At 46.2% G+C, this 27,059-nt stretch overlaps 1 protein-coding gene across 5 annotated transcripts in view; it reads left to right on the forward strand.

Moving 5' to 3' along the window:
• MBNL3 (muscleblind like splicing regulator 3) overlaps nucleotides 1-27,059 on the forward strand; it is a 91,526-nt gene that overhangs the window by 13,945 nt on the left and 50,522 nt on the right. For 3 of the 5 annotated variants that reach the window (XR_005956617.1, XM_041485033.1, XM_041485032.1), the window contains exon 2: nucleotides 18,213-19,227. The exons of the other annotated variants lie outside the window; for them this stretch is intronic. Coding sequence is in view for 2 of the 3 variants with exons in the window: in XM_041485033.1 (XP_041340967.1) it covers nucleotides 19,054-19,227 (174 nt within the window). In the remaining variant the exon portion in view is untranslated. The remainder of the gene's footprint in view (nucleotides 1-18,212; nucleotides 19,228-27,059) is intronic. 5 annotated transcript variants of the gene reach the window in all.

Below are 27,059 nucleotides of genomic sequence, written 5' to 3' on the forward strand. Positions count from 1 at the left end.
GTGGCAGTTGTGTTGACTTAGCTGAAATGAGGCTGACATCTGTAGGTCAGGGCTGATTAAAAGGGAAGGAGGGTGGAGAATAGCTCTGCAGAGTAAAGAGGATTTAAAGATAACAGTGGAGGGAGATGCGTGGCCCTTGTTTGCAGAATTTGGGTTGGCCGTGGGAATCTCGCTGTGCCTGGGAGCAGGGACCTCCTGGTCCCCGAGTTCTCTGTGGGCCCCAGGACACTGTGGCTGCAGTTCATGGGAGTCTTCTGACTGAGTCTGACTTTTTGGATAGAAGTTTGACTTCAGCTTTCCTCTTCTGCTGTTCAAGAGAAGCCTCCCACGCAAACCTTTGGCTTGGTGTAAAACCCTGCTGTGATGACAACACCCACCCCTCACTTTGTTGTGTTGGAGGGTTAAGTGTCTGGGTCTCCTGCTTGGTGCAGATGAAAGGTGCTGTATTGCTGAGCTGTGCTGTATGCTGGAGCATTATGTGCTGGAAGCTGCTTCAGAAAATGTTTCTGTGCTCCTTTTGACCTCCATTGTGTCTTCCTACCCAAATTCAGTTGTGCAGGTAGCTGAGGATGTTGAAGGCTGTCTTTTTTTTTTTCTGAGAGAGAGAAGGAAATAGGAGGGTGATGGCACTTCAGAAGCACTAACCCCATACTTTGGTAGAACAGCATATTGTGCCCAAAATTGTGCTTCATGATCATTAGCTGCTGCCTACACATTAAGTATGTTGCTCTCAGAAGTGCTCTGACACCAGGGATCTCTGTCCTTTGGGATGGGTGAGGTGACACTGCAAACAGTAGTATGAAGGAACATGCCACCTCCAAGGTCAGGAATGTGATTTATCTGTACTCCTTGCCTGGAGACCTTCAGGAGCTGGTCTGCTGGTCTGATTTTTTTCCATAATGATTCCTTTCAGCCTTTCAGAAGAAATGGCTGATTTGATTAGATGAACACTTCTGTGGTATAAATCAGAAAGGAAGAGGGTGCTTAGCTTCTTTCTGAAGCGGGAGTTTTAGTTTCCAAATAAAAAACTTTCTTAGCATGATAAAAATAGAGAATTACTTTATGGGGAAAGTACTTGCTTCCCTCCTGGCTCTGCTGGGCAGGCTTCAGCCAGGAGGAAGTGGGGAAATTACCCTCAGCTCCCTTGGACCACAACCAGTCCTAGTGGTTTTCCAGTGAAGTAACTAGAGTTACACCAGAGTTGTGCTTTAGCTCTTCAAAGTCAAGGGATAAATGACTCCATATGAAAATTGAATTTTAAGTCCTGCCAGGCATGATGTCCCTCCCTGTAGGACCTGCAACCCATGTGGCACTGCAGCACTGCATCACAAAGCACAGGCCATGTGGAATGGTGAGATTCATCACGCTGGGGTGCTCAGTCCAGCTAAGCAGCATGGATAGCTGTGATCATTACTCACATAAGTCAGTTAATAACTTTTATATTTGGAGAAATAACTGCATAAGCAGTGGTGGCCTGGCATAGAATTCTGGGCCTCTCTGTCAGGGGACAGGCAACTATTTGATGATTTTCAAGAAAATAAATTATCCTGGCCTTTGTTCTGGTCCCTAAATTCATTTTCAACTGTGACAATAGCCAGGATTTAAGCCTGGGTTTCCCCAAGTAAAATGCAGTTAATTAGCCCACTCCATCATGCAACCTTCTCTGTTAACAAAGGCAGTATACTCAGCCAGACAGCTCTTGCTCACAAGTGATGCTCACCTTTTGTATGGCAGAGTGTGCTTGCTCAGAGCCTGAAGTCCTTGTTTGCATCCCTTTTCAGCAGTGCTTCTTAACCCCTCTGTGCAGCCCCATTGTAGTGCTGCCTGTCTCCAGTTGAGAGACTGCTGGCACCAGGATGTGTTTAAGTTTGAATGATGGTTTGTGTTACTGGTAGTGGCTGTGGAGCTTTATCAAGGTCAGAGACTGCGGCAGGGTAAAGGGGAAGAGGGTTTCTACCCCAGGAGCTTGTAGCCCTCAGGGTGATATGACATTAGTGTTATTATCTGTAAATTGTGAATGGGGGGCAAAGTGAGACAGTTAAAACAGGTGGATTTCTGAGCTGGAAGAAGGATGTATGATCCATTGTTTGGGGTCCTGGCTTGCTGTTCTCACCAGACCAGATCCTCTCACACTGATAAGCTGGAGCTCAGCACCAAATGTTGCTGTGGTGGATCAGGTGTGGGGAAATAAACCAGCAAGGTTGTTGGGGGGCTCTGCTGCACTGCTCCTGGCAATCAGGGGATGTGTTAGAAATTTTTGTTTGTCGTCTCCCCACTGATTTGGGTTCACAGGCTGGGATGAGGCAGGGTGCTTCCTGACAGGGCAGGCTGTTGACAAGTTTTCTTAACTGGCCACTGACCTCAGGTAGATCACTTTATTCTGTTCTTCTGCAAAGGAGTTGCTTGGGTTAAATGTCAGGAGCTTGGAGTTTTGCAGTATCATGATACTATACAGTTTCAAAATACTATTTTTCTTCCTTGTGTGAATATCTAAATTTGACTATTGCATCTTCAGTGTTACAGGATTTAGTAAACTGGGGAGAGGGGCAGTCTTTAGTTTAGGTATAACTATTGGCTGTAGTCTGTAAAAATGTGTCTGCAGTTTAAAAAACATAAGGAATTATTTTCAGATCCTGTAATCTATTTAAATGCAGGCTCTTCAGTATTTGGCTGCTTCCTGAAGACTGCACTCACTGATATTGTAATCCAGAGCCTGTGTGTGCAGGCAGTGCCATGTGGTTGAATGCAATCCTTGCACAAAAAATCATCTGTATGTAGATACTAGAATGTGAACAGTGATGTCTGTGTGAGTGGATAGCAGGTCACGACCCCCTGAAAATGGAAACATATTGATGTTGTTAGCAAAAGCTGTGGAGCATGTTTTCCTTTAAAATTGTTATTCAATGTTGTTCTTGCTGTCTTTTGAATTAAACATACTGTAAGGGTTGGTTTGCTGGAATTTTGACTGTTCTGGAGCACTGGGTATTGGGTAGTTATTATTAACAGCCAGAGAAGGTAGCGTGACCTACTGAACAGACAGCAAGATGCATAGACACTAGCAGCAGGGAAATCTAAGACAACGCATGGAAAAATATGTACAAGGTAAAACTTGCGCAGCCAGCCCTTATGCAGCAAATAAAGCAAGGTCTCACTGACCTTGGCAGCTGTACAGGGCAGTCTTTGCATAAGAATGACTTGTGCTTAATATGCTAGAGAAATTATTCAGGGACAAATATTCCTGTTTTCTGCAGTACTGGGGACAATGTCATCTTCCATCTCCAGTTGCAACACAAACACAAAAGCATTGCAGACGGGGTACACGGAGGACCTGACCCTCCTTGAGCACAGCCAGTTCTGCTTCCCATGGCCTAGAGAAAGATATCTGGTGCTGTCCTCCTGGCAAAGCTGAATCCAGTGCCTTAGAGCAGATACCTTTGAGACTGGCTGGATAGAAAGGCAGCATGATGGCTGTCTGCTGATAAGAGATCTGCTAGAGTTGGAGGTCAGAGGGGCACTTTGCTCTTGCTGTTGTGTTGTGTGGAGGCAAACAGGGGGACTAGACCTGCAGGCTGGTTAAATGCCAGGAGATACAGAGCCATCAGGCATTTCCTGTGGCCCAGGGCTTGCATGCAGCTCTTGGACAGGCCAAGCCCAGCTCACCCACTGTTTGCAGTGAGCAGGAATTACAATGGAGCCTATACTTGGGGGGTCCCTGCTTCAGAGCCCTCCAGCCAAGGTGGGAGTGGAACGGATGGATGTTGAGCTGGCTGGAGTCTCTGCTCCCCGTATCCTGGGGCCAGGCAAGTCCCCGTGCCACCACCATGGCCAGGTCTGTACCTGCACTTCTCCTCTGGTGGTGTTGCTTGCTAAACCTTGCTACTTACTCACTACTGCTGTTTCTCATGGCTTTTTCCTTTTTCTTCCTCTTCCACTGGATAGATCAGCCCCGTAAATGTCCATGTTTAAGAGCAAAGCTGTCTTGAGTGTTTGGCAGAGCAGGGTCTCCAAGGTTTCTCTATCAGGAGAAGGCCAGAGATGGTGTTTGTTGATATCGATCACGGGAAATGTAATTAATGCGGGTATAAAGTGTTAAATGTTAAATTAAAATGTGAGATTTAAAGGCAGTCAATGGATCAATTCTGAGGCTGGGATGAAATGCTCAGACTTTCAAACAATAATCAGATTTCCGATAAAATCTCACTGTGTGTAATTAGAGGGGTTGAAATACTAAATCAGGTGTTAAGGGAGTGATATTTAGATTATGTTGAAAGAATAAAGATCCAGACAAAAAGAGCCCTCCTGTCTGCAGGCAGAGCTCAGGCTGGGCAGAAATAGTGTGGAGCTTGGGGGATGTGCTGATCTAGCAATTAAAACTGCCAAGAGAGGAGAATTATGGGAAAACTGCACAAATCTAGAATGCTGAACATGTGCCTGGATGGAAACAAGACCATTTGAACCTCATAGCTGTTGTGTAGTCTGACAGCACTTCTAAGACCTTGGTCCATCCACATGCACAGATGTTGACATCTTATGTGGTCTTGGTGAGCCTTCCAGAGGAGTGAGGACAACATGTTGAAACCAACCCCAGCAGGAAGTACTGCCATAAAAAACATTTCCCAAGAGTTAAAAATACTAATTACCAACTGCCACCACATTTCAGTGGTATTCCAGATAGTCAATAAGAGCAAAGGCATGCTGTTGATATTTTGTTAAGGGCAACAATTTAAGGAGAGGGGCAAAGTTAGGCTTAGTGTCCTAGGGCACATGGCATTTCCAGGGCATTTCTTTGAAATTTATATTTTGCTCTATAATCCACAAAAAAAGTAAGCAGAAAAGAGTCCAGAGTAGCCAACTCTGTAGTTTAACTGACCTATGAGTAATGATACCAAATAAGTTCTGCTTTAGGAGCAGCATCAGGCTTTGCTCTTCAAGTCATCTTAATTTTCTGATGCTGCGAGCTGTGCAGGAGGCTGCAGGAAACATCCATTCCATGAATATGTGTCTTTGCTTTCATCCCTAAAGGGATAATTCAGAATATGGGACAGACATAGTATTTACTGTGGGCACTGCACCTGTCAAGGTAACATTACTATGGAATGGAGGGTAAAAACCACTCCTCTGCTAGATAAAATGGATAAACTGGCTCATTAGCTTTAGGCACTTACTTGCTAACCTTGTCCTGTACCTGTGATGTGATTATTTTTGAAGATGTAGCTGTAAGGCTCTCCAGAGCCTTGAAAGATGCATTTTTAAAGAGTATCTTCTCATTTTGTTTTATAATCCTGGTGCAGCCTCTGCTGTGCAGTTCAGAGGTTGAGATGCTGTCCATGGATGTGATGTAACCCCACCCAGCTGGTCATCAGTGCCTTGGAAATGCTTTGTTGTTATTGCTTAACTGCAAGCCCTGCCTTAGCCATGGGTTGAGCCAGGCTCCTGCTCACCTTGCTCCTTGCAGAGCAGAGGGTGGAGAGTGAATAGGGTGGTTTCAGCAGTGGAGAATTCTTCTGAGCTTTTAAATAAAGGTCTCTAAAATTTCCACCGTGGTGTGGCTGGGCTGAGGTAACCTGATCTTTGGAAAAGTGCCTTTGTGCTGTAGTTTACAGAAGGGCTTCTTGATTAACAAAGACTGAATGCGGGTTAGTTAAACTGTAGCCATTGTATTCAAGGTCACTGTTAATTTTTTTAATTGCAAGCTTTCTCCCAAGTCTGGGGTTGGAAATGAGACTTGTTGTGTCAAGCTCCCAGAAAGGGTTGGAAATTGTGTCATTTCAATTACTCTGTTTCACTCTGCCCCTTCCCTTTATCTAACAGGAAAATAAGCTTTGTAAAGTGCTGTACATAGATTTTAATTTCATTGCTGATACTAGAAGCCCCAAAAAGCATGTGTCTCTGGGAAGAGACTGATGCTCAGTCTGTGGCATATCATAAAGCCAGCCAGGGGAAGGGCAGGGATGTCACAAGGGCATGCCTGTGGCTAGAGACTTACAGGAGGTCTTTCCCTTCACATGAGTCGTAGTGGAGCTCTGGAGGTCCCTGCCAAAAGGGAAACAGTGGCATGCTAAGGAGCCCTCAGAAGGAGTGGGAGGCTGGAGCACCAGGGTGGGAGATTGTGCATGTCTGCTGTGCTGTTACTCTGGGGCATCTCTGGGGGCTGCTGGATCGTTTTCACCAGCTGTAGCCCAGCTGGAAGGAGGGTCATTCCTCCACACTCCTGCTGCTCCTGCCTTCTTTCCCCATGCCTGCCTGTGGACAGGAGCAGAGGAATGACCCACAAACAGCACACCACTCTGAAATACGATGTTTGAGGGCTTGCATGCTGGAGGAGAAGTCCAGCCTCTCATGACTCCCTGTCAAGGAGCATTTTCTTGCCCTCCCTGAACCATTCCTGGGCTTCTGATTCCAGTCTTCTGGGTTGTTTCCACCTATATATTCAGCACAAGTAGGAAGCCTGCAGCACTTGATAGCACAGGAAAAGTGAAAGAGTGCTTTATGCCTGGTCTTGCACACATTCCCCCTAAAGAGTTTTCCCTTACTCCTTTCCTAGACAGAATATCAGGAGGCAGAACAGAGATTCTAGTCTCCGGTCTTCTCAGATGCCTCAGTTTTCCCTAAATAATACTCCCCTGGGTTAATGCTGTCCTTGCACGTTTTTAAGGTGAAACTCCTTGCAGTCTCATTCCTAGCAGGCAGAGTTGGCTGCTCCTGCACTTGAGCTGTGGTGATCCTGGCAGAGCAGCGTGTGCATGGTGCGTGTGGCGAGTCCCAGTTCTGTTTTTTGTGACCTGAATGCATGGAACAGCTTGTTCTCTGCTGTCTGTTAACCCTTGGAAAGACACTTCCTCTTACGCTCCTTCATTCTGCATTGGCAGTGCTCAGCAGGGTCAGCTCTGCACTTCGGGTTTGAGGGCAGAGCCTATGAGGGAGTTAATTGCTGAGTGATGATGGCTCTCTCCAGCTGAAGGTCTGCTCCCATGAGCTATTTAAGCCTCTGTTTCTTGTATCTCTGTGCCAATCAGATTAGCTGATGCCAGGAAACAGACCACAGCCTGCTTGCTCTTGAATGCACCCTTTTTCCTCCTTACCTGTTTATCCCAGTCAAGCCCCTTTCCGCTCTGCCTCGGTTCTTTAATTTAGCTTTGTTCCTTCCTTTTCATTTTCACAGCCTTATTCTGGCCCATCTTGTCTCCCTAGGCTGCCTCTCTGGGTTTTGACATCCAGCCTTAACAACAGTCAGTCCTGTTTCCTGTCATAGTCATGACTGCTCTCTTTGCAGAGCCGTGTGCCCCTCTGCACTTCTGCATTGAGCTTTTCTTGCATTTGATTCCTTCCATGTTTACCCTGTTGTAACTTGGATTCTCTTTAAATTGCAGTAGAGAGATCCACAGGTCAGTGGAGCTGCTGAAGGGGCTCATCTTCCCAGGAGAGAAGGGGAATCAGGTTGGGGAGGGGAGTGTGGCTGAGAACTGCCCCTCAGTCATTTCCCAGGGCTGCTGCCACCCCGCTGTCTCTGCACCCCCAGGCACCACTCTGCTCTTCTCCCAGCTGCACCCCTCCACTCATTCACTGATTTTGGCAAGGGATTCGTTGTTGCAAAAAATAAAAAGCCCTAAACCCCCTCAGGCTCACAGGACCAAGTGTTCCAGCCTGGCCTTCTGTGCCAAAACAGGCCCATCCCCTGCCTCTTGTGAGGCCCCACCTTTATCCTTCTTCTAAAAATAAAACGCAATGACATTCCTTCCTACTTACTCTGTTCTCTTATTCTGACCTCATTAGACTTTCCCAATAGAAAATTTCATTGAACTCCTCTATTAGTGGTGAAAACAAACAAGACCATTGGACTTCCTCTGGAAAAAATGCATCTATATAACAGGGAATTGCAGGGAGCCAAATTTCCACTGCTGAGTTTGTGCTGTACACATATGTTCCCTCGTATGCGTTTAGTAAACAAAGTTGTCTTCACACTAAGAAGAATTTAAAACAATTTATCCTTTATATCTGATTTTCCCCCCCTTGTTGGAAAAAGATTGCTTCTGTAATATTATAAGGAGCAAAGTACTGTTAGCTGGGGTTACAAGAAAAGCCTCTTTTTTCCAGACTCCCTGAGCTAAATATATTTTGAGGCTTATGTATGTGCACGTACATAGGAATGATAGCCGGGTGATGGATTGCTAAGCCACATCATAAATTCAGTTTGTTGGACACCTCTGATTACCTCCTCTGCACTCTGCCCGTAATCATTCTCCTTCAAACATCCTTCTAATGTTCTTAACAGCAGCCAATTAAAACAAAGACTTCACTTGCCATCTATCCCCTCTTCCCTCTGCCATCACCCAAGCTCCTTCTCTTGGGTGGGGGGACAGAAGTGCATTAATGCATAGTGGTTCAGTGTGTGTGCTCAAGGTTTAATGGAATATGTCCCTACTTGGGATTTTTTTCCCAACCTCTTTAAAATTCAGCTTGGACAGACACCCGGCCATGCACAGGTATTTGCACGTGGCTGGGAGCTGCAGACTGGTGGCAGGAAGAGTGGGGCAAATGGAAGACACTTTTCACCTGTGCGTCTGCCCTCCTTCTTTGGCTCCTGGTTTTGATTCAGAGGTTTCATGGTGATTCAGATGCTTTCTGAAGAAAAAGCATGACCACAGACATGAAGGGGGAAATTGAAAATAATTCAGGTCACTAAGACTTCCAGGGGGAGAGGAGTTTCAGGTTGTGGTGTTACAGATGCAGGAGGGTAATGAGATAATTGAAGATCTGAGGATTTCAGTTGGTGTCAAAGACTCACTCATGTAAGGGAATACAGAGGATATTCAGTCCCTGAAAAGTTGATTCATCCACCTGGCAGTGAGATGAAGAGTAATGAATAACAGATTTTGGGGTGCATGGAAGGCAGGAGAGGCCAACACACTAACTCTGAATGGCTTGGGAAGTGCCTCAAGAGTGATTTTGACTTCCTCTTGCGTTTTTTAGGGCTTAGCTGTGCTGGCTTCTCTCTGCATGCACCCCTAAACCTTGTTTCCCACAGGGGCACTGGACAAAGAATAGAGTGGGTAGTGCTTGGTGCCAAAGTATGCTGGCAGAACCTTTTGGTGCCTTTTGGTTTGGCTGCTGCCCTGTAAGTATGACAGCAGTGCCTCCCTTGCACACTGGGAGGGTGTTTACTGCTGCACAAGCAGGATTGGAATTGTTGGATGTGCCTTTCATCCTGTTGCAGCCTGCTGGATTAATGGGGCAGATCTCTGTGCGCGTGCATGCTTTCTGCTCTCTCTCCTCTATCCTGCTTCATTCTGTAATGGCTGTGGGGTCTGAAACAGATCTGTTCATCTGGTGCTTGTGCAGCCTTTACCGCAGCAGTTTCTTAATGCCTGATTGCAGTTCCTGTGTTTTATCTGCCAGACATCACTGAGAGCTGGGGAAGTAACAACCCCGTTTGCAGAGGGATTAAGTGACTTGTCACTTGTGGCACCTGTGGCTGCAGCAGTGTTTGAGCCCCTCTTTCCAGGGTCCCAGAAGAGCATATTTCCTGCCAAAATGATGACTACCTGTGCAATGACAATGCCTTTGGGGTTTGGGTCTAGGCTGGTCTGGATTTTCACTGGTATATGGGAGTAGAAAATATGCTCTCAGTTGCCACTATGTTTGGTTTTCCTGCTTTCCTACATGTTCTAACTTCTTTATTTTAATTCTGAAAGAAAATATTGTAAATACATTGGATGCTTTTGTTACCAGCCTTTCAGTCTCCTTCTGTCATTACGTATTTGATTTGCAACCTGAGGATGCTATTAGAGATCTGAGTTGAGAAATAAGTCAAGGCTTTACTTTTCTCAAGTCCTGAATTGTTTGACAAATATTTTTTGAGTACCTTTGTGCTCATGTATTCCCTTCCATGTAGCCCATAAATGATAGGTGTTTTCCCTGTTGTGCGTGAGCCCTCATTTTTAACACATCATGTAACTCAGATGGACTCGAATGTAGGAGCACAAATACTTTGGAGGCCTGCCCTGTGTGAAGGGGAAAATTACTGTCTGGCCCAGAGCGGTGGCTTTGTGATGACTGCATTGTGTTCTGGTGTGCTGTGTTTGTACCAAACTGGTTTGCTGCCAAGTTACTTATGGCTTATCCAAGCGCTCAGTACAAAGAATGTTAAAAGAAAAACTTTTTTTGTTTTCTCTGAATTCTTCCAGCTGAGAAGGAATTCAAACCACAGTTCAAATGCTGTCTCCTCTTTCTGCAGGCCTGTGGTGACCAGGTAGGGCATTTAACACTGAAGTGCCTTCAGCTGTAGTGTTTGTGTAGGAGTATGTATGTGCTTATAGAAGATATCATATGGGACCTGCAGGGAAAGTGCCTTTTTGTTGGAGAAAAACCTGTGGTCTGTGATTGAGAAGTCTAGAATGGGAATTTTCCAGGCACAAGTATGTGTGCCTGGATAGAGGTACCTAAGAAGCACCAGACCTGGGTTGGTCTCCTCTGTGTATAGAACATATCTGATACCTCCTGAAAGTCGCAGGCTGCCTCTGCAGCACAGTAAATGGCTGACCTGGGCTCCTGTTTCTGCTTTTGTCCTGCCTGACAGAGTATATTGCCTGTCTTGAGGGCTAGGATCATGCTTGGAGCTTAGGAGATACCTGTAGGTCGTTCCTGTCAGCAGAATCCTGGGAAGGGCAGTTGGGTAAAAGCATTCCCTCCCCTCAGCTGTCCCAAACACATGCAGACACTTACCTGATTGGCAAGGACCTTGGGGGTTTCTTGAACACTGAGTAGGATAATCAGATAGATTGTGGGATACATCTGCTTGATCCTATTTCTTACGATTACGTGGTGGGGAACGAGCCTTAATGAGCCTTGGCCTTTCCTGTCTCCTCTGTAAATTTGTTTGACTCAATTGAGCTCTCTTTGTGTGAGACAGCTCTCTTTGTGCTTGGATATGGAAGCATCCACCTCTGAAGCTGGCTGTGCTTTGAGACGGGGTTTGGATTAGCTGACCTCCAGAGATCCCTGCCAACAATTTTTTTTTTTCCTTTTCTTTTGTGTTTGCAGCTGGTGTAATTGTGGTCCTAACCCCTCCCAAGCGGTGCTGGCACTGGAGAGGATTTTAGCACTGTTTCACAGCAAGTGCAGTAGCTGCTTCTGCAGTGCAGAGGAAATGCTCCTTTCGGGTCAGCCACCCCGCCGTAAGGTGGGTCCCTGGCCCTCAGCACTGGGAAGCTGCCTCATGTAGGAGGCCAGAAGGGATTTGTCAGGCAGGTCCTAATAGAAGGGAGCATCCTTTTCCATGTGTCTCTTACTGGTGGTGGCTTTAGTGAAGCAATACTCCCACTTGGCTGCCTGATCAGCAGAGCATCCCCCAGATCCCACGGGGGTGGGATGGCAGTGGGTCACTATCAGTATAGTAGAGAGCTGGAGTAGGAAAGGGGTCTTGACCTCCAACTGGTTCCAAATAAGCTGATGGCAGAAAATCAAAAGCCCAAAAGAACAGAAATGTGCACGTGTGGTTATTCTAACAAATCTGTTTAGTGAAAGAGGGGGGAGTTCCCTTTGAAGCACTGCAATGCATGCTGCCCTGGAACACCCTATGGAAAGGTATTTGTTCTGCCAAGGCACGTGTGTGGGTCCAGCACAGCAGCTTCTGTGACTTTGTTCAAAGACAAACAAATAAACAAAAAAGCTCCTTAAACTGCAATGTTTTTGTAGTTCATTTTTTTGGCTTAGAAATCCCCAGTAGATAGTGAGAAATAACTCCCAGCCGTTTGCCTGTGGAAGCATTTTGGAACTAATCCTGTAGGGGGGAAGGGGAGAGGAGTTCCCTGAACTTTGGTGGACAAGAACAGCTGAAGGTTCAGGAAGAAGGAAAACCGACTGAAGATTTCAGGTGGCTAAGGGAATGGGAGCACCATAGTGCACATTGAAGAATGGTAGATTTCAAAAACAAAGGGATTTTTTCCATACTTCCTTAAAATCAGCATTAATTTTTCCTGTGATTGTTTGCTTCAGGGTGTAAGTGTGGAGAATTGCATGTACACAAGGGAGGATAAAGTTCCCTGCATTTGTACATTCTTCTTCTCTGCAGTGAAGGGCTTCCTTCCCTCATGCTACTTTATTTTGCATATTTTCCTTTTTTTTTTTTTTTTTTTCTGCCCCGCTTTGGTTTTTTTTTTTCAGTTGCCCACCTCTGCATATAAGAGAGTGCTGAGGTTGTGTCAGGGCAGCTAAGAGCAGTGGGAAGCACCCAGAGGCCAGTGATGCATGATCCGTTTTCCCAAGGACAGTGGCACTGCTGGCCCTGCAGAGCCCACAGCCATCTCCCAGGGTGCCATAAAGCCAGGAGTTCAGCAAGGCTGGCGAGCCTCTGAAGGGATGGGGTGCAGTATGTACAGCCTTCCCCACTGAGGGGCAGGAGGATGTTCCTTGTGCTGCTCTGTCCAGAGGGGTCACGACCAGTGATGGCCACTCTCCAATGCCAGCAGAACGAGAGAGTGTGGGAAAAGAAGGACAAGTGTCCTTCAGCACAGGTTTGTGCAGTACCTGCATGCCCAAACATCCACCCTGTCACTTCTGTAGTGGGTTTATGTCCTGAAAATGAGGCTTCCATTGCAGCAGCACTGGGGGGGAGTTGTTTTGCTTGTGTGGGTTTATTATTTCTGTCTGGGTTCTGCCATCCTGTTCTGAACAGACGGTGCTTGGAGCTGAGTTGACTTTTTGGCATGCATTGTGACCCCTGGAGATTCACGGCCCCCAACATCTGTGATTAGACCTTGAACAGAAACTTTTCATGCATGCCCATGGTAGAGGAAACTTGCTCTTTTTCTGAGTAACTGGTAGAAGAACAAAAGGAGGTTTATTTTCTTTTAGCTGTAAAGGTCTACCTTAAATTAAGTAAACTGTACCCTGAGGGAGAAGGTGTCCAGGTACAGAATGTTCACAAAGGAAATATTCAAAGTGTCTGCTGTGTCCCTGAAGTGTTTGTTTTAAAGTATGAGGGCCAGAGCAAAAAATAGAAGATTATTTTCTAATTTGAAAGCAAAAATACCTCTTGCAGGTGACAGAAAATAAATTGACCTTCTTTGGTCTTGACACTGCAGCCCATTGAGTGCACAAGCACTGAGGAGCCCTGGAGAAGCTGCCATTGCTGGGATGGCTCCGGGCCCAGTGCACAGCCCCAGCCCGTGTCCGGGGCAGCCCCGCTGCGTGCAAACTGTCACTGTTCCACCGGCAAAGGAGTCGTGTCTGTGGGACTCTGAACACTGCTGTGCTTTATGTGAGGTGGGGTGAGAGCATTGTCATGGGTGCTTCAGCAATGGAGGATCCACGCCTGGATTTATGAGGGTTATTTTTGTGGTTTCTTTCGCTGTCGTGAAGCAGCACTTCTGCATCGGTCCCAAGTAAAGCCTTGTGATCCAATGGTGACAGTACCTAACTTGTCATGGGCTTTTCTGAGGCCCAAAATTAACTTCTCTGATGTCAGCCAACTCAACTAATGTCACTGTGTTCCTGGCTTGGTAGATCCTAGGTGAAGATTTTTTAAACGTTTTTGTTTCCCCTCCTCACTGACTTGGAAATGTGCATTATCTTAACTCATGCATCACTGCCAATAAATGTTAACAGTAAAATGCTTTTCAGCAAAACCTTGCCTTTGACTATAACTTTTTGGTTCCTTTGATAAGCAAGGATATAGTTTCATGTGTTTTTTACTACTTGCTGTGAAAGTGGAAGAGAAAGGAAGGCTGTTGGATGGGTGGTGGTATTCTCCACAGAGTTTTCTTTCTCTTTCAGAACAAAACAGTTCAGTGTGCTATTTTCATTGCTCCCGTTTCTCTTTGCCTTGCAGTGTTTCCAGGAACACTGTGTTTATTTGGAAGATTGTTTGATAATGGAAACATCTCACTGCTGTTTGAGTGAGGAGTTCCCTGTTCTGGCTTATCAAGGGTGTGGTGGTAGGCACACCAAGCTCTTCCATACTCATTAAGGTGCAATAAAAAGCCCAAGTTACAGAATCATCTCAAAGGTGCAAGGGCTAATGAGTGAGTGTGGCATTTGTACTGCCACCTGAATTTAGTGCTTTGAGGAAAACCCATAGACTAAAGTCTTTTTTGGGCTCTGACAGTATCTAGACACTCAGTGAACATTAATAGCAATATTTAGTTTTAGTCTTGATTTTGCAAGCACAATTTCTCTATTGCTGTGCCTTGAGGGCATCCATCCATCCATCCATCCATCTGTGATGGGTCTGAGCTTTCATTCACCATAACTTGCAAAGTTAGGTAAAGCACACTGCAGCCTGCCAGTGTAGGGCTGAGCTTGGACGCAGGAGAGCCAGTCCTCAGTTCCATATGGGGTCACCTGCTGGTGGTTTGAGTGGAAGAGGAGCATGGACAGCATCACATATGATAAAAAACAGGCACGGCTGGAACTTAACCTTGGGAATACTCCAGTGTGCCTGCAGTATCCCTATTCCTCTTCAAGTGAAGGGAATAGCTGCTGTTCTTACTCACTAGACTGTGAGTTAGGACAACAGCACTTCTGTTTCCCAACTGAGTAGTTGTGACCCAGAAATCCTTGAAAAACAGTAAATGAGGAACCCACCTTGGCACTTCTACTGAATCATTTTTTCTTAAAAAAAAAAAAAAAGGAGAAAAAAGAAGAAAAAAAATCTCTTTTAAATAGCATCATTTACACTTGGGAGCTGCTCAAATCCGTCCTGTCACATAAATTACCATTTCTGAACTCGGCTGTCAGGAAGTGTCCTCACAAGTTGACATCCATGGGGGCTGTCAGTGGAAGGGGATCAGTTTCACGGCAAGCAGGAGGAATTCAAGCGACAAGTGAAATACTCTCGTCCTCATGTTACCTCAAGCGGTCAGGGCATCTCAGTCCTGCCAGAGGCGAGCCCTGGTGCGACCTTTGCTCCTCAGACTGCCCTTGTTCCCCTGCTCTTCGGTAGCTGTAAGGTGGGGGCAGACATCTGGAGCAAGCGCCATCCTCCTGCAGCTCAGGCAATTAGAGCCTGGCCCAGCAAGTGGCCCTGGAGCAGAGGCTTCAGGGATATTGCAGTTTCTTTACAGGGATAAAGGCCACAGGCTTTTCTCTCTGCTCTGCTGCTTTCTCCAGCTTTGATGCGGGTGCTGTTGAAATGAGATTGGCTCATCTGGTAGTGGAGGAGCTGAGCCCTGCCAGACGGATCTGGCTTGCTGGGAAGGGTTCAAAAGGCAGCACCTACCCTTTGTTGTATTTCCTGCACGCTAACGAAGCCCCTGATTTCTGGAGCTACTTTTTAATCCTTGTAGGTTGTGTGTTGGTTTTGGCATGGATGCTTTTTTTTTTCCTTTTTTTTTTTTAATTTCTCTCGTTTGAAATATACAGGAGAACAAAGGGAATAAAATGCCAGCCACCCCACACCCTCCCCCCAAAAATGGAATTGTAAGGGTGCATTCTGGTGAGAACAGCTGTTTGCTGCCAGGAGTTGAAACCTGGAGAGCTGAAGCTCTTGTTGTCAGTGCTGGTTCCTGTCTGAGGTGTGCTGTCCTTGGGCTGTGCGTGGGAGCCTCGCTGCAGCAGTGTGCAGCTCGCTGTGATGTCAGCCCTGCATGCGTGCCTTTCTAGCCTTCCCCGTGACCACGTGGAGAGGGATTTGCAGCAGTCCAAACACTGACAGAACTGTATTTGTTGACTTGCAGAAAAGCCTAACTCGTGCTCCTCTGGGCTGTGATCATGTAAGCTGGAACACGATGACTGCTGCCTGTGCTTGCTGGCCTCCCAGTCCTGATGAACCTGTGAAGCAGATTCATTTATTTAGGCCCTGATACAGCAAAGCACTTCAGATTTTCTTTCCAGAAAGACTGTCTATGCTCAGAGTTAAGCATGTGCTTAACTGCTCTCCTGAGTGCCCAGCAAACAAGTGATGGGGCAGTGTGTGCTGCTGCAGTGCTCTGCCAGGTGCCTTGCAGGCTGCAGAATTGTGGTATGAAAAATGTATTCATTAATTTGGCTCCCTCCAGTACAGGAGCTCTAGTGCCAGGGTCTGAGATGAGTCAATCCTTCTGCAGGGAGGTGGGTTGTTTCCACAGCACAGAAAATTTTTTGTCTCTTGAATGTTGCACAGATGAGTGTGCCCTTCTGCAGGGTGTGGGGCAGGGGCAATTTCCATCAGTGGGTTTGTTTCCCCCCCCCACGAGTTGTAAAGAAAAATATCCACCGTGTTACATGTGTCTGAATGTTTTGATGTTTGTAGTTTAATGTTCTGTAGAATTAATTTGATTTAGCTTTAATTAACATGATGCCCTTCATTTTGAGGACTGAGCAGTTTAGTGCAGCCATGTACCTGTGGGCAGTGTGTGATCCTGAGCTGCATGGCTTGAGAGCAAGATCAACATTTGGTTTGTTACCCTGGGATTTCCTGAGGTTCAGAGGCTGGGAAGGGTGGATGTTACTACACTGTTTGGACATCTTGGTGTTTGGTGTAACTGTGTGTTAAGTCAGACCCATCATATTCTATCCACAGCATTGAGAGACCCTCACTTCCCTTGGGAGTCTGAAGCGGTGGAATAGACACTTAATCCACAAGATGGTTGTATTTCAGTCTGCTCAGAAGAACTTCTGAGAGTGCATTCTTTCTAATCCCCACCCATATCTGACCTGTTCTAGCTCGTTCTTAAGAGCTGCACCCAGCTAGTCCTTAGCTCCCTGCAGAAGGTTTCTGCCCATCTTTTCCTTTCTTTTGCTTTCTGAGCTCATTTGAACTGGGAGCCCACATATCAGTGAATGGGATTCCTGTATAAATTTGCCCTGATTGCAAAATTGGAATTGATTTAGAGCAGCTCTTCTTTACAAAACCCAAAAGACACGAGCATGGTTAGATGTGTCTTTTTTCCTTCTCTTTGAAGTTTAAAACACGCTTAGCAAATATGACATTTGCAGTCTGTTCCCCACCTGATGTGCAAAAATGCAAAGGTCCTTCCAGAAGCATGGGTCAGACCAAGCTTTGTGCTGATGCCTCAAGCTGGATTGCAGGGATCTAGGCAGGTTTTGTTATCAACTTGTGTCTAATTAAGCCTAGAAAGTACTTGCAGTGTAGGTTTAACGAGTGTTGTTTTTTCTAAATTGAAATAATTCGATCTGTGAATCAAACAGCCTCTGTGCCCCACCCCCTGCTGCTGATGACAGCCTCTTCCCACACTTCTTCCTTGGTAGCATTGTTTCCATTGTTTCCAGCTCCAGTAGGTTTCAGTTACTGATCAGTGTAATTGCAATAACACACCAATAATGAAAGAGGAATTTAAGCTTCCTTTTTTTGTAGTTGAAGGCTCTTCTCCTACGAAAGCTTGAAATCTTAATAGCAGTCACACAGGCAACATCCCGCGCCTGTCAAATGTTTGCAAAAGTGGACGGTCGTACTTGAGGAAGATAAAGGGCTGGATTTTGGGAACTTGGAAACAGCCCAATCCTATCAGGCGGCAATGGTACAGCTAATATTAGAATGGGAGACTCTAGAGACAGCTTAACATTTTAGCGGATGCCAAGGAAGCCTTCAACTGGAATGCATTGAAAGTTGTTTGTTGTATAACACGAGTTGCTGGAGTCAGAGTAATTCGAGTTGCCTTTGGTCTGGTGGAAAACTACAGCTGTGAGCAATGAGTTAATTTTTTCCGTGTGTGTGTGTGTGTGTGTGTATGTGTGTGGCTCAGGTTTCCCTGTCGGGTTTGCTCTTAGTTTTGCAGGCTCTGAATCCAGAGGAGCGGCTGGAGCCAGCCGTTTGTCTCCATGTGCCATCTCCTGGCTCTGATGGAACACCTTGGAGGTGCGAGCGGTGCAGGGCTGAGCAGGAGCCCGGCATGTAAGACAGCCACCGGCTGCTCTTCCTGCCCGAACGTTTCCTACAGAAAAGGGGGTGGGTTAGTTAATGTCAATTTAAAATAAAAAATACCGAAGAGCAGACTATCCCCGGTAGTCCGGGAGGGTTTGTGAGGCGCAGCCCAGAGCTGGGGCTGTCCCGGAGGGTCCCGGGGCTGCGGCGCTATGAAACGGGCTCTGCTATTGGTCGGTTGCCCGCGGGTGCTGCTGTAACGGCAAGCGCTATTGGCCGGCGCCGCCTCCCATGCGCAGCGCGGCGCGGGCAGTGCCCCCGTGCCCGCAATGGCCGCCGGCGCCGCCCCGCGCCCGCCCGCCCGAGCGGGGCCGCAGGCTCCTGGCTGATTCTATTTCTCTTTTTCCTGCAGGTTGCTGAAAAGTGCCTTTCCTGAAGCCACCGCTGCTTGGATTTCTGTCTAGGGCTGCCTCTCTCTGCCCCTCGCCCCCCTCTCTGTTTAATTCGGCGTTGCTTGCAGTCCGTGCCCTGACGGCGGCTCCTCCAGCCTTGCCCTTTTTTTTTTTTTTTTTTTTTTTTGTTTTTGCTCCCCATTTACACGCAATTTGCTCAGCCATTTTATTTTTTTTCCTTCTCCCGACTATGTAGCAAATATTTAAAAGAAAAGAAAGAGGAAAAAAATCAGACATCCTTTTGCCTGTTTTGATGCTCGTGAACCATAATTTTTAGAAGCAAGAAATAGAAGGAAAAAAAAAAAACCAAACCCGAAGTTTTCTCCCCAAGGACCGAGACCATTCCACAAACTGAAGTGCTGCCAGCAGCATATGCTTTTTGCAAGAATAATTGAAACCATTAACTGGAGAGCACAGAATTCTTTTGAAAGTCTGCCAGTTATTTGCAAGTAACTTTGGCAGTGGCACAAAATATAACACTTGTATTTTAACTTCTACAATTGCACTTTTAGGAGCTGGCCTCTAATTTGATTTTCAGTTGTTCTGATAAGATTTCTATTTTATGATTGGCTTTATGTTTAATTCTTGTTTAAAGAAACACGATTTGACTTAAATGAAAACCTAAGTGCTGATGAATAGGAGTTCTACCAAAGCAACAAGTTAGTTATTTCTTCACGTTTAACTTGAATTCACTTTTTTACCCTTTTTTTAAAAAAAAAAAGAAGAAAAAGAAGATCAGCAGTAAACATTACCCCGAGGAAGGGTGCGATTGCTTGCGCATTTTAATTTTTGTTTTTTAATATGGCTGTAAACGTTTCCCTGGTTCGTGATACAAAATGGCTGACGTTAGAAGTGTGTCGAGAGTTTCAGAGAGGGACTTGTTCTCGGTCTGATGCAGAGTGCAAGTTCGCCCATCCGTCACGGAGTTGCCATGTGGAAAATGGTCGAGTTATTGCCTGCTTTGACTCCCTAAAGGTGAGGACTGTAACGCGTGCATTGCCTAAGCTTCCTTGTTTTTCTTTCCCTTCCCAGTGGCTCAGGCAGGGGTGTGGGGTGTGCAGAGCAGCTGTTTATTGCTCTGTGGCTGCAGGGAGGATGCTGCTCCTGAAATCTAGGCTGAGTCTGACTTCGGGTGCCATTGCCTGGAGTGCCAGGCGTTGCAGGGAGAGAGGATTTTATCCAGGGTGTTTTTCAGTGGGAGCTCCGGTCTGATATAGCTGTCTCTGAAACAGAGAACACTGGTTGTGGGCAGCAAATGAAATAAAATGGGCAGGGAGAACTGAAATCCAGTTTTGAGTGTCCGGATCACATCAGCTGTGCATTTGGTGCAGGGATCTGAAATGTGTTTTTAATGAGCAAAAATGAAAGCAGCATTTTAAGATAATGAATCAGCTTAACATGTATTTCCTGGAGACAGAATTGCAAATGCACTTTAAGGTTGTCCTGTAGATGAGGACCAACCAAAATATTTGGAGAACAACATTTCCAGAAATGGTCATTGGGGAAGTGCTTTCTGCTTGGCACCCACGAACTCAATGGCTCTGCTCGGCCTGTTGGAGCTATGGCTGAGCCTTGAAGTTGGTGCTTGTCCTTGCAGAGTCGAATTTGGAGGCAGTAAATAGCTCTTGGTTGCTTGTCCCTGCTGGAGTTCCAGGCATGACTTTCAAAAATCCCAAAGACCTGGACTGTGAGTCAGGGTGAGGAGTGCAGGGGCTCACAAGAGGGGGATGTGGGCATCTCTTTCTGGCCTTATTCACCATGGTTCTTGGGAAAGGGAGATCCACTTTTTTTTTTCTTTTTCCCAAATGTATGACTCCTCAAAAGTATTTTTTACTCTGAGACCATATGGATAACTGATAGCAGATGAGAATTCTTGACATTGTGTTTAATGTTTTGACCAAAGTAATCAACCTGTTAAAATTTCTAGAAAGAGTCTGGAAAATTTTATAATCTTAAAAGTTTTCTCTTGAACTTCAACTGTTGCTTGAAAAGATTTGTGTTTATTTTTATGAGCATAATGAGTAACAGAACTGGTAGAGTTATATATGCAGAGGTTCAGACTAGGACTGGGTCTGGACTAACACTGGTTTACCCATTTTGTTCCTGTTAGTGGCTTCTTCATGTTTTCATTTCTGTTTTCTTTTTCCAAGAAGCTCAAGTTTTCTGTTTGCATTCGGTGTTCTCTTTTTAATCTGGTTATATTAAATTACTCTTAGTTATACAGTGACTTTCAAATGTTCATTTACATTGCTGGTTTGCTGACAGTGAGAGAAAAACATTTTTTTTATTGAAGGGGAAAAAAAATCTTGTTCTTTATGCCGTTGAAACTTTTGAATTGTAGCCAGTGGCAGTGCAGATACTTTTAATGAAGAGATTAATGTGCTAATATTTTATTATGTATATTTGTGAATGGAAAGGAGGGCTGTCATGCTGTGGAGGATAGTTTTGTGCCCCTTGCTGGTGTTTGCAGCATCCTGGGGAGGTGTCCCAGTGCAGCCACTGGGCTCTGAGCTGTGCTGTCACCCCGTGTGTGACACTTCCCCACGTGTGCTGTTGGCAGTGCAGTTCCTGCAGCATGCCCAGCTGTGCCAGCCCCTCTGCACAGCTGGGGCTGGGGTGATGTATAGGACCAAGGCCATGGGCAGCTGGGGTTCAAATCCCAAAATCCCACCCACTGGTATGAGCAAACACTTCTCCCACTTCAGCGGTGGGGATGGGATGGGGGACACCATGTTAAGAAAACAACAACAACAAAAAAAAAACCCAGGGGAAGGAGTAGGGTGTGATCTTCTGCAGCTCAGAGTGTTTCCTGTGTAACTGGCTGTTAAATAACGTTCTGGTTTCAGTTTCCTCATGACACAGTAGCAGATGCCCAGTATGTGCTGGTTAAGTGGCCTGAATTTCCCAGAGAACAGGTATTTTGGACTTAGGAAAGCCTCCTGGAGGGCTGACAGCTCTGTCTTTGGGAAGTACTTGAGGAGAGGTCCCAATGTGCAGAGCACTTTGGCCAAAGGTGATGGGGCTGTTTCTGCACCCCTCTTTGCAGACAGGACAGTGGGTGCTGGAGCACTTCCTTCAGCGCCGTGGATCCAGCAGCTCTCAGTGGACAGAGCCCGATTTCCCTGTGCTGTGGGGGGCTGTGGTCCCCACTGCTGCAGCCTGAGTATGTGCATGTCTAATGCCATGCATGTCCCACTGGAGATAACCCCCCTGGGAGCTAAACCCTCAGACAGTGGTCATTCTGCTCCTGGGCCAGAGCTGGGCTTGCAAAGCTCTGGTTGCAGTGGTCTTGAGGGGCTCATGGCTATAAGGGTGGCCACCCTTATCTGTCAGCAGAGAGGTGTTACATTCTCAGACCCTTTAAGAGGCTTTTTGTGCCCATCCTGTGGATGTCTTTGTGCCCATCAGCTGTGGAACACGTACCCTCTCTCCTGTGGAGGGCTCAATAGCTGCTTAGTGCTCTCTTGTCTTTTCACCCCTGCATTAGCAAACATCTGTGTTGCTTTATGGGAGGCAGGATATAGGATGCTTGTGGCTAATAAGTTTTCCCGTTGTCTTGCAGCCGCCCAGGGCTTTGTTCAGACCTTGCTTATCTGCATCCATTGTGTGCTGCTGTTGCTTGTTTTTTTTCTCTCACAGACCTCTTAAGCTTGAACAATGCCTTCATACAGGAACTTCTGATAACCCAGCAAACAATGGTTTCACCTCACTGGTCAGGTCATGCGCAGCATCCATACGCTTACTGAATTGTCCTTTTTTTCCCTTTTTCCTTAATCTTCTATAGCAGTTCCATGCCTGTTGCAGTGGAAAAAGCAGTGATGCTTCCAGAAGCAGTCAGACTGCCTCAGTGTGGATTGTTTCACGGGTAACTAACTGTGTGCTACCTGTAATCTTGTGAAGAACACACAGGACTCATTGAATTAATGGGGGCCCTCACTGATGCTCAGGTGGAGGTCACCAGAACACACTCTGCAGGAACGTTGTGTGTTGTGCAATGCTTTGATCATGAAATACCTGGTCTTGATTAAGTTGAAAGTGCAAGGCTGGATCTTGCTGTCCTGAGCTGTGTTTCTTCGAAGGGGGAATTTGCACATTTGTAGGCAGCAGAAGGAACCTTTCTCAAGCAGATTGATACAAAACTTAAAAATAGTTTCTTGCAAGAAGCTGCTATTTGAATCAGATGCCAAGAGAGCTCTCACTCTACTCATGCATCCCTTCTTGTTATTCTGGAAGGAGTGTTCTCTGAATTAATTTGTGTGAATGCTGGAGAGTCTGCACTGCTTGATTGCAGGGCAATCCAGAGGCCCAAGAGCTGACTGTGCTGGGCCACCCTGCTTCCAGAAGTGACCACGAGGGCTGCTGGTCAGTGGCCAGTGCTCTCTGGTACCTCCTAGGCAGGCTCTGTGGCACCTCAGAGATGTTCTGAGCAAAGGAGAGGAATGTCATGTCATCCTTGTAAACTGGGGTGGCCTCTGGGTTCATTCACTGCTTCTCTCCCAGGCTCAGTGTGCACTGTCCCGTGCAGAGGCAGTGCTTTTTGTGAGGTCTGGGGACGTGGTTTGCTGGCTCATGGCAATTCCTACAAAGGTTTGTTTTGGCACTTTGGTGGGCTGCTCATCAAGTCATTAACTTTCCTATTCAGCCTGGATCAGGATGGCAGGATATGAGCTTGTCTGACTCTTAGTTCCTGGCCAGCAAGTCATTGGTTGTGTTTTCAGTTTCTGATGCTGTCAGGAAGGAAAAAAAAAGCATCATCCTTGGTCACTAATGGAGCAGAGAGCTGAGAGATGGGGCGTTAGGAGATGGTGACATATTATATAAAAATGTGTAGGTAATGCACGTCAGGTGTTCACAGAGGCGTTGATTTATGCTGCTCACAGTTTGGGTATCTGCACTGAAGAGGACTTGTGGTTTAAAAAAATTTACAAATGCAGCTTTGTGAGGTGTGGGTTGGGGCTTTTTGCTGTTTAGGGGTTTTTGAATTTTCTTTTTGAATGTTAATGTGAATTATGTTTCAGAGAGCATTTTGAGACAGAAAATAGTGGGGTGAAAAATTTCAGTAATAGGAATTTTGGCTTTGGGAGGTCTAATGCAAAAAACGCTGTTAAACTATTGCATGTTTCAAAGCAATACTCTACAAAAAGATGGTGAAAAGTTTTCTGTGAACAGGCATAAAAAGAAGTTAAAAGTAATTTTGTTTGAATTGTTTGTTTTCTAAAAGAAGTGTTATTCTCTGGTAATAACATTCAAAGTCCCAAGGCAGTCTAAAAAGTTCACACTGCTTGGGCAATGGATGTTCTATATGATCTTGAAACTGATGTACCTGAGGCTGTTCCTCACAGTTTTCATGCTAATTTGTACCTGGTTTATGCTGACTTGACTAGAATTATTTCTGACTTACTGGTTGGAAATCAAATCTATTTTTTTAAAAATTTAAATAAACTCCAAATTAAGAAACAACTAAAAACACCCACTAAACTTAGCATATGGTTACACTTTTAGAGAGGAAAAGAAAGCAAACAAAGCCTTAGTGATATTTTTGGAGACACTCCGACTCCATGTCTCAGCTTAGTGTAATGAAGATGTAAATATTCCACACGAACAGCGTTGGGCAAAGTCACCTGTGTGACAAATGTCCACTTTTCCTTGGTCATTAAGCCACTTACCTGTGTGGCAAGAGCAGATTTCTGTCCACTCTGGATGCTTGTGTATCTTAAGGCATGTCGTAAGTGCTTTTTAAAACTGCTATTTAAATCAACCAACTCAAAGTGGGGAGAAATGTATTTAGACTCAATTTTATGTATAAAAACTGTTAATACTGTATTTCTCTGTCTTTTCTGTTAATTTCTATATTTCTGTTTGTATTTCTCTCTGAAGCAAATTGGTATTTCAAGAAGAATAGGAGGACTTGTGGGGTAAAATTAATTTAGGCCTGATCCCTTCTTATCTGTAGGTTATAACAAGCTCCATGTTTTCACAGCTTAACTGGCATACTTGCTGTCTGTACTCTCTCTAGTGTCTTCAGAAGTTTTTGGCACATCTGTGGGATGGAGAGCACTGATGGAGAAGCTCACCTGGCTCTACGTGTGCTGAGCATCTCCCAGGCCTGCCCCATTGTCTGGGCTGCAGATTCTCTCTGTGGGGTTAAGGCTGGTTGCTTGAAGATGATGTGTGACCTTCCTAGGTGTGTTCAGCTTTCCATGGAAAGGATACACCTTCTTTCTTTAATCTGCCTAGCTGATCTTTCCGTGGGACAGATGTCTGCACAGCGTGTTTGATTTGTTTAGTGTTGTCCAGTGGTTCCTCTGATGGCCCAGTAGTCTCATTTTGTTTGTTTGTGACTTTTTGACAGCTGAACCCTGGCAGATGAGCACTGGTGGATTTTGCAGTCATGCTTTAGAAGGTTGCTGCTCTGAGCTGTCCCCTCGCTTCTCTGTTGCAGCAGTGGTTGCTGCCACTGTGGCAGGGTTAGGAGGAGGACAGAGTGCCTTAGGCACTGAATACAAAATCCAGCAGCTTGGAATTCCCTTGGTCCTGCTCTCTGCAGAGCTGCTGGGTGATGCACTTGTGTAACTGGAGCAGGCTGGTGTTACCTGGTGACTGTGCTGCAAGGACAGCAGTAGACAGGGAGATGCAGGACGGTCTTATTCATTGCCAGCCATTTGCAAAGGTTTAAGGCAGAGTCCTTGACAGGAATTCTTGCCTGTGCTCTAAAGTAAGGAGATGATCTTTGAGGTGTGTTGTGGAGAGTGAAGAGGTTGGCCTTGTCCTTATCTCTACTGGGTCTTTGTGTAGCTGAGCAGCCTCAGCAGGGAACACTGCCTTGGCCTTTACATTTACGAGGACATGTGCCTTGTGAAACTTGGTGTTGTCTGTGGTAACATGGCAACAGAGGTGAGATATCTGTAGGTTTCCTGTTGCATAGTCTAGTTCTGGTGCTACCCTGGAGGGATGCTCTGTTCTCAGCTCGTTGTTCATATTCTGCAGAGGGTGGATATTTGGTGATTGGGTATTTGCTGTGCAGTAGATGGAAAGCACCATCTGTGCCCCAGACCTCCTGACCCCACATTTCTCCTGAGGGCTTGCCCACACAGGAGAAGATGCCTTTGCTGTTGCCTGTGTGTGGGTGCCAGTCTCAAGTGTGGGGTCTCTGGGACAGGTTCAAGAGGCTGGCAGAGGTGTAGGCACAGGCTGGTAAGTTGGGAAGCTCTCCCAGTGCAAGGGGCAAGGACAGGAACACCGTCCATCTTCTTGTCCATGTTCTTGCAGCTGATTACTTGATTGCAGCTTTTCCTTGGGCCTCACACTGGTGTGCTTTTCCCCTTGTATGTGTTGGAAAGCAGAGCTGTGCCCACAAACTGGTCCTGAGACCACAATTTGGAGGCCAGCCTCTTCAGGGAGATGGGCCAAGCAAATTCAGCAGTGGGGTTTTGCTGCCAGCCTTGCCTGTCCTGCCTGCAGCTCATATTCCCTCGTTCTTCTCCCTGTGGCGTGAGCAAACCACCATCCTCAAAGGGTAAAGCCAGCAGCATTTGCATTATTAATATTAGCCAAGAGTAACCTTGGGTTTCTGGTTGGGAAGATGATGGTAAAGTGCTGACTGCTGCTCACACTTGCCTAAAAAAGCAGAAGAGGAATTCTTTTGGGATGTTGACTCTAAACCCTTCTGAGCTTCTGTGTGTGCTTAAGCAGATGCATTTTGAAACCTTTTATGGGCATATTGCAATGTTCCACTGGCCCTGGCATGCCACCTCCTGCTCCTGAGGCTTACTTTCCCATTTGAAGGGCACAGCCCTCCAGACCAAGGTTCTGGTTCTGCAAAATACTTAAGCCTGATTTTAAGTGCTGTAGAGTTCCTGCAGGCAGCAAAGAGCTCCTTGTGCTGGAGTGAGCTGTTGCATCAAGTTTTGAGCATGGGAAATAGTCTTCTCAGCCAGTTTCTAAAGGGAGAGAGCTGCCCGTGGTCGTTTGCTCTGCCACCTTTGGCTTTTGGGAGTTTGTCTGCATGCACACCTTGAGTTTGCAGTCTTGACAAGCCTGCTGGGATCTGCAAGCAAAAGCTCCATGTCTGTGACCCAGCACAACTGCAAGGGGATGCACTGTGAGCACCAGGGTCTTCCTCTGCACAGGGACGAGGGAGATGAGGTGCTGGGCCCAGACAGCAAGTGGCTGGCTCTGCCTGCTGTGAGTCAGAAGTTGGCCAAGGGAGCACAAAAAGGGTGTGTGTGTGTACAGTGAGTTCTGGCACCTCAAATGGTGCCATGTTACAAAATGTGGCACTGCCAAATTCTTCTAGGGAAGAAGTTCAAGCATTACTTCTTCCAGCCCTGGTGTGTAGCAGTAGCTAACACTGGGATTGAAACAGAAGCACCAAACCTACAAGCCTCTGTGCCTGGACAGAGTCTGGGGCAAAGAGGATGCTTGGCTGTGATGCTGCAGTGTTGGTGAAGCTACCTAGGGACTTCTCATGCTCCTGATTGCATTAGGCCAGCAAAATGAGCTGGGGGGAAGGTGGTAAAAGATGCCTTCAAGGGGAGTGACTGAACAAGCATGTGGAGTTGGCGGATTTCCTCAGTGGCATAGCATCAGTTTGATGTAATCCCTTAGCTGACAATAGCTTTGTGCCACTTGGTTCACCCTTCTGAGGGAGGGTGCAGTAACATGCTTTTATGTAATTGAGCTGTTTAGAAGCTTTAAAACAAATATAAACAAGATGTGCCAGGCTTTTTGGAGAGCCCATCGTCTGACATTTCCCACAGAGCATTTCAATAAGTGGTTAGATTTCCAAGTGAGGAGCTGAGCTCTTT

Source organism: Pyrgilauda ruficollis, unplaced genomic scaffold (assembly GCF_017590135.1).
Source record: "Pyrgilauda ruficollis isolate IOZ18807 unplaced genomic scaffold, ASM1759013v1 scaffold7, whole genome shotgun sequence".
Classification (NCBI taxonomy): Eukaryota; Metazoa; Chordata; class Aves; order Passeriformes; family Passeridae; genus Pyrgilauda; species Pyrgilauda ruficollis.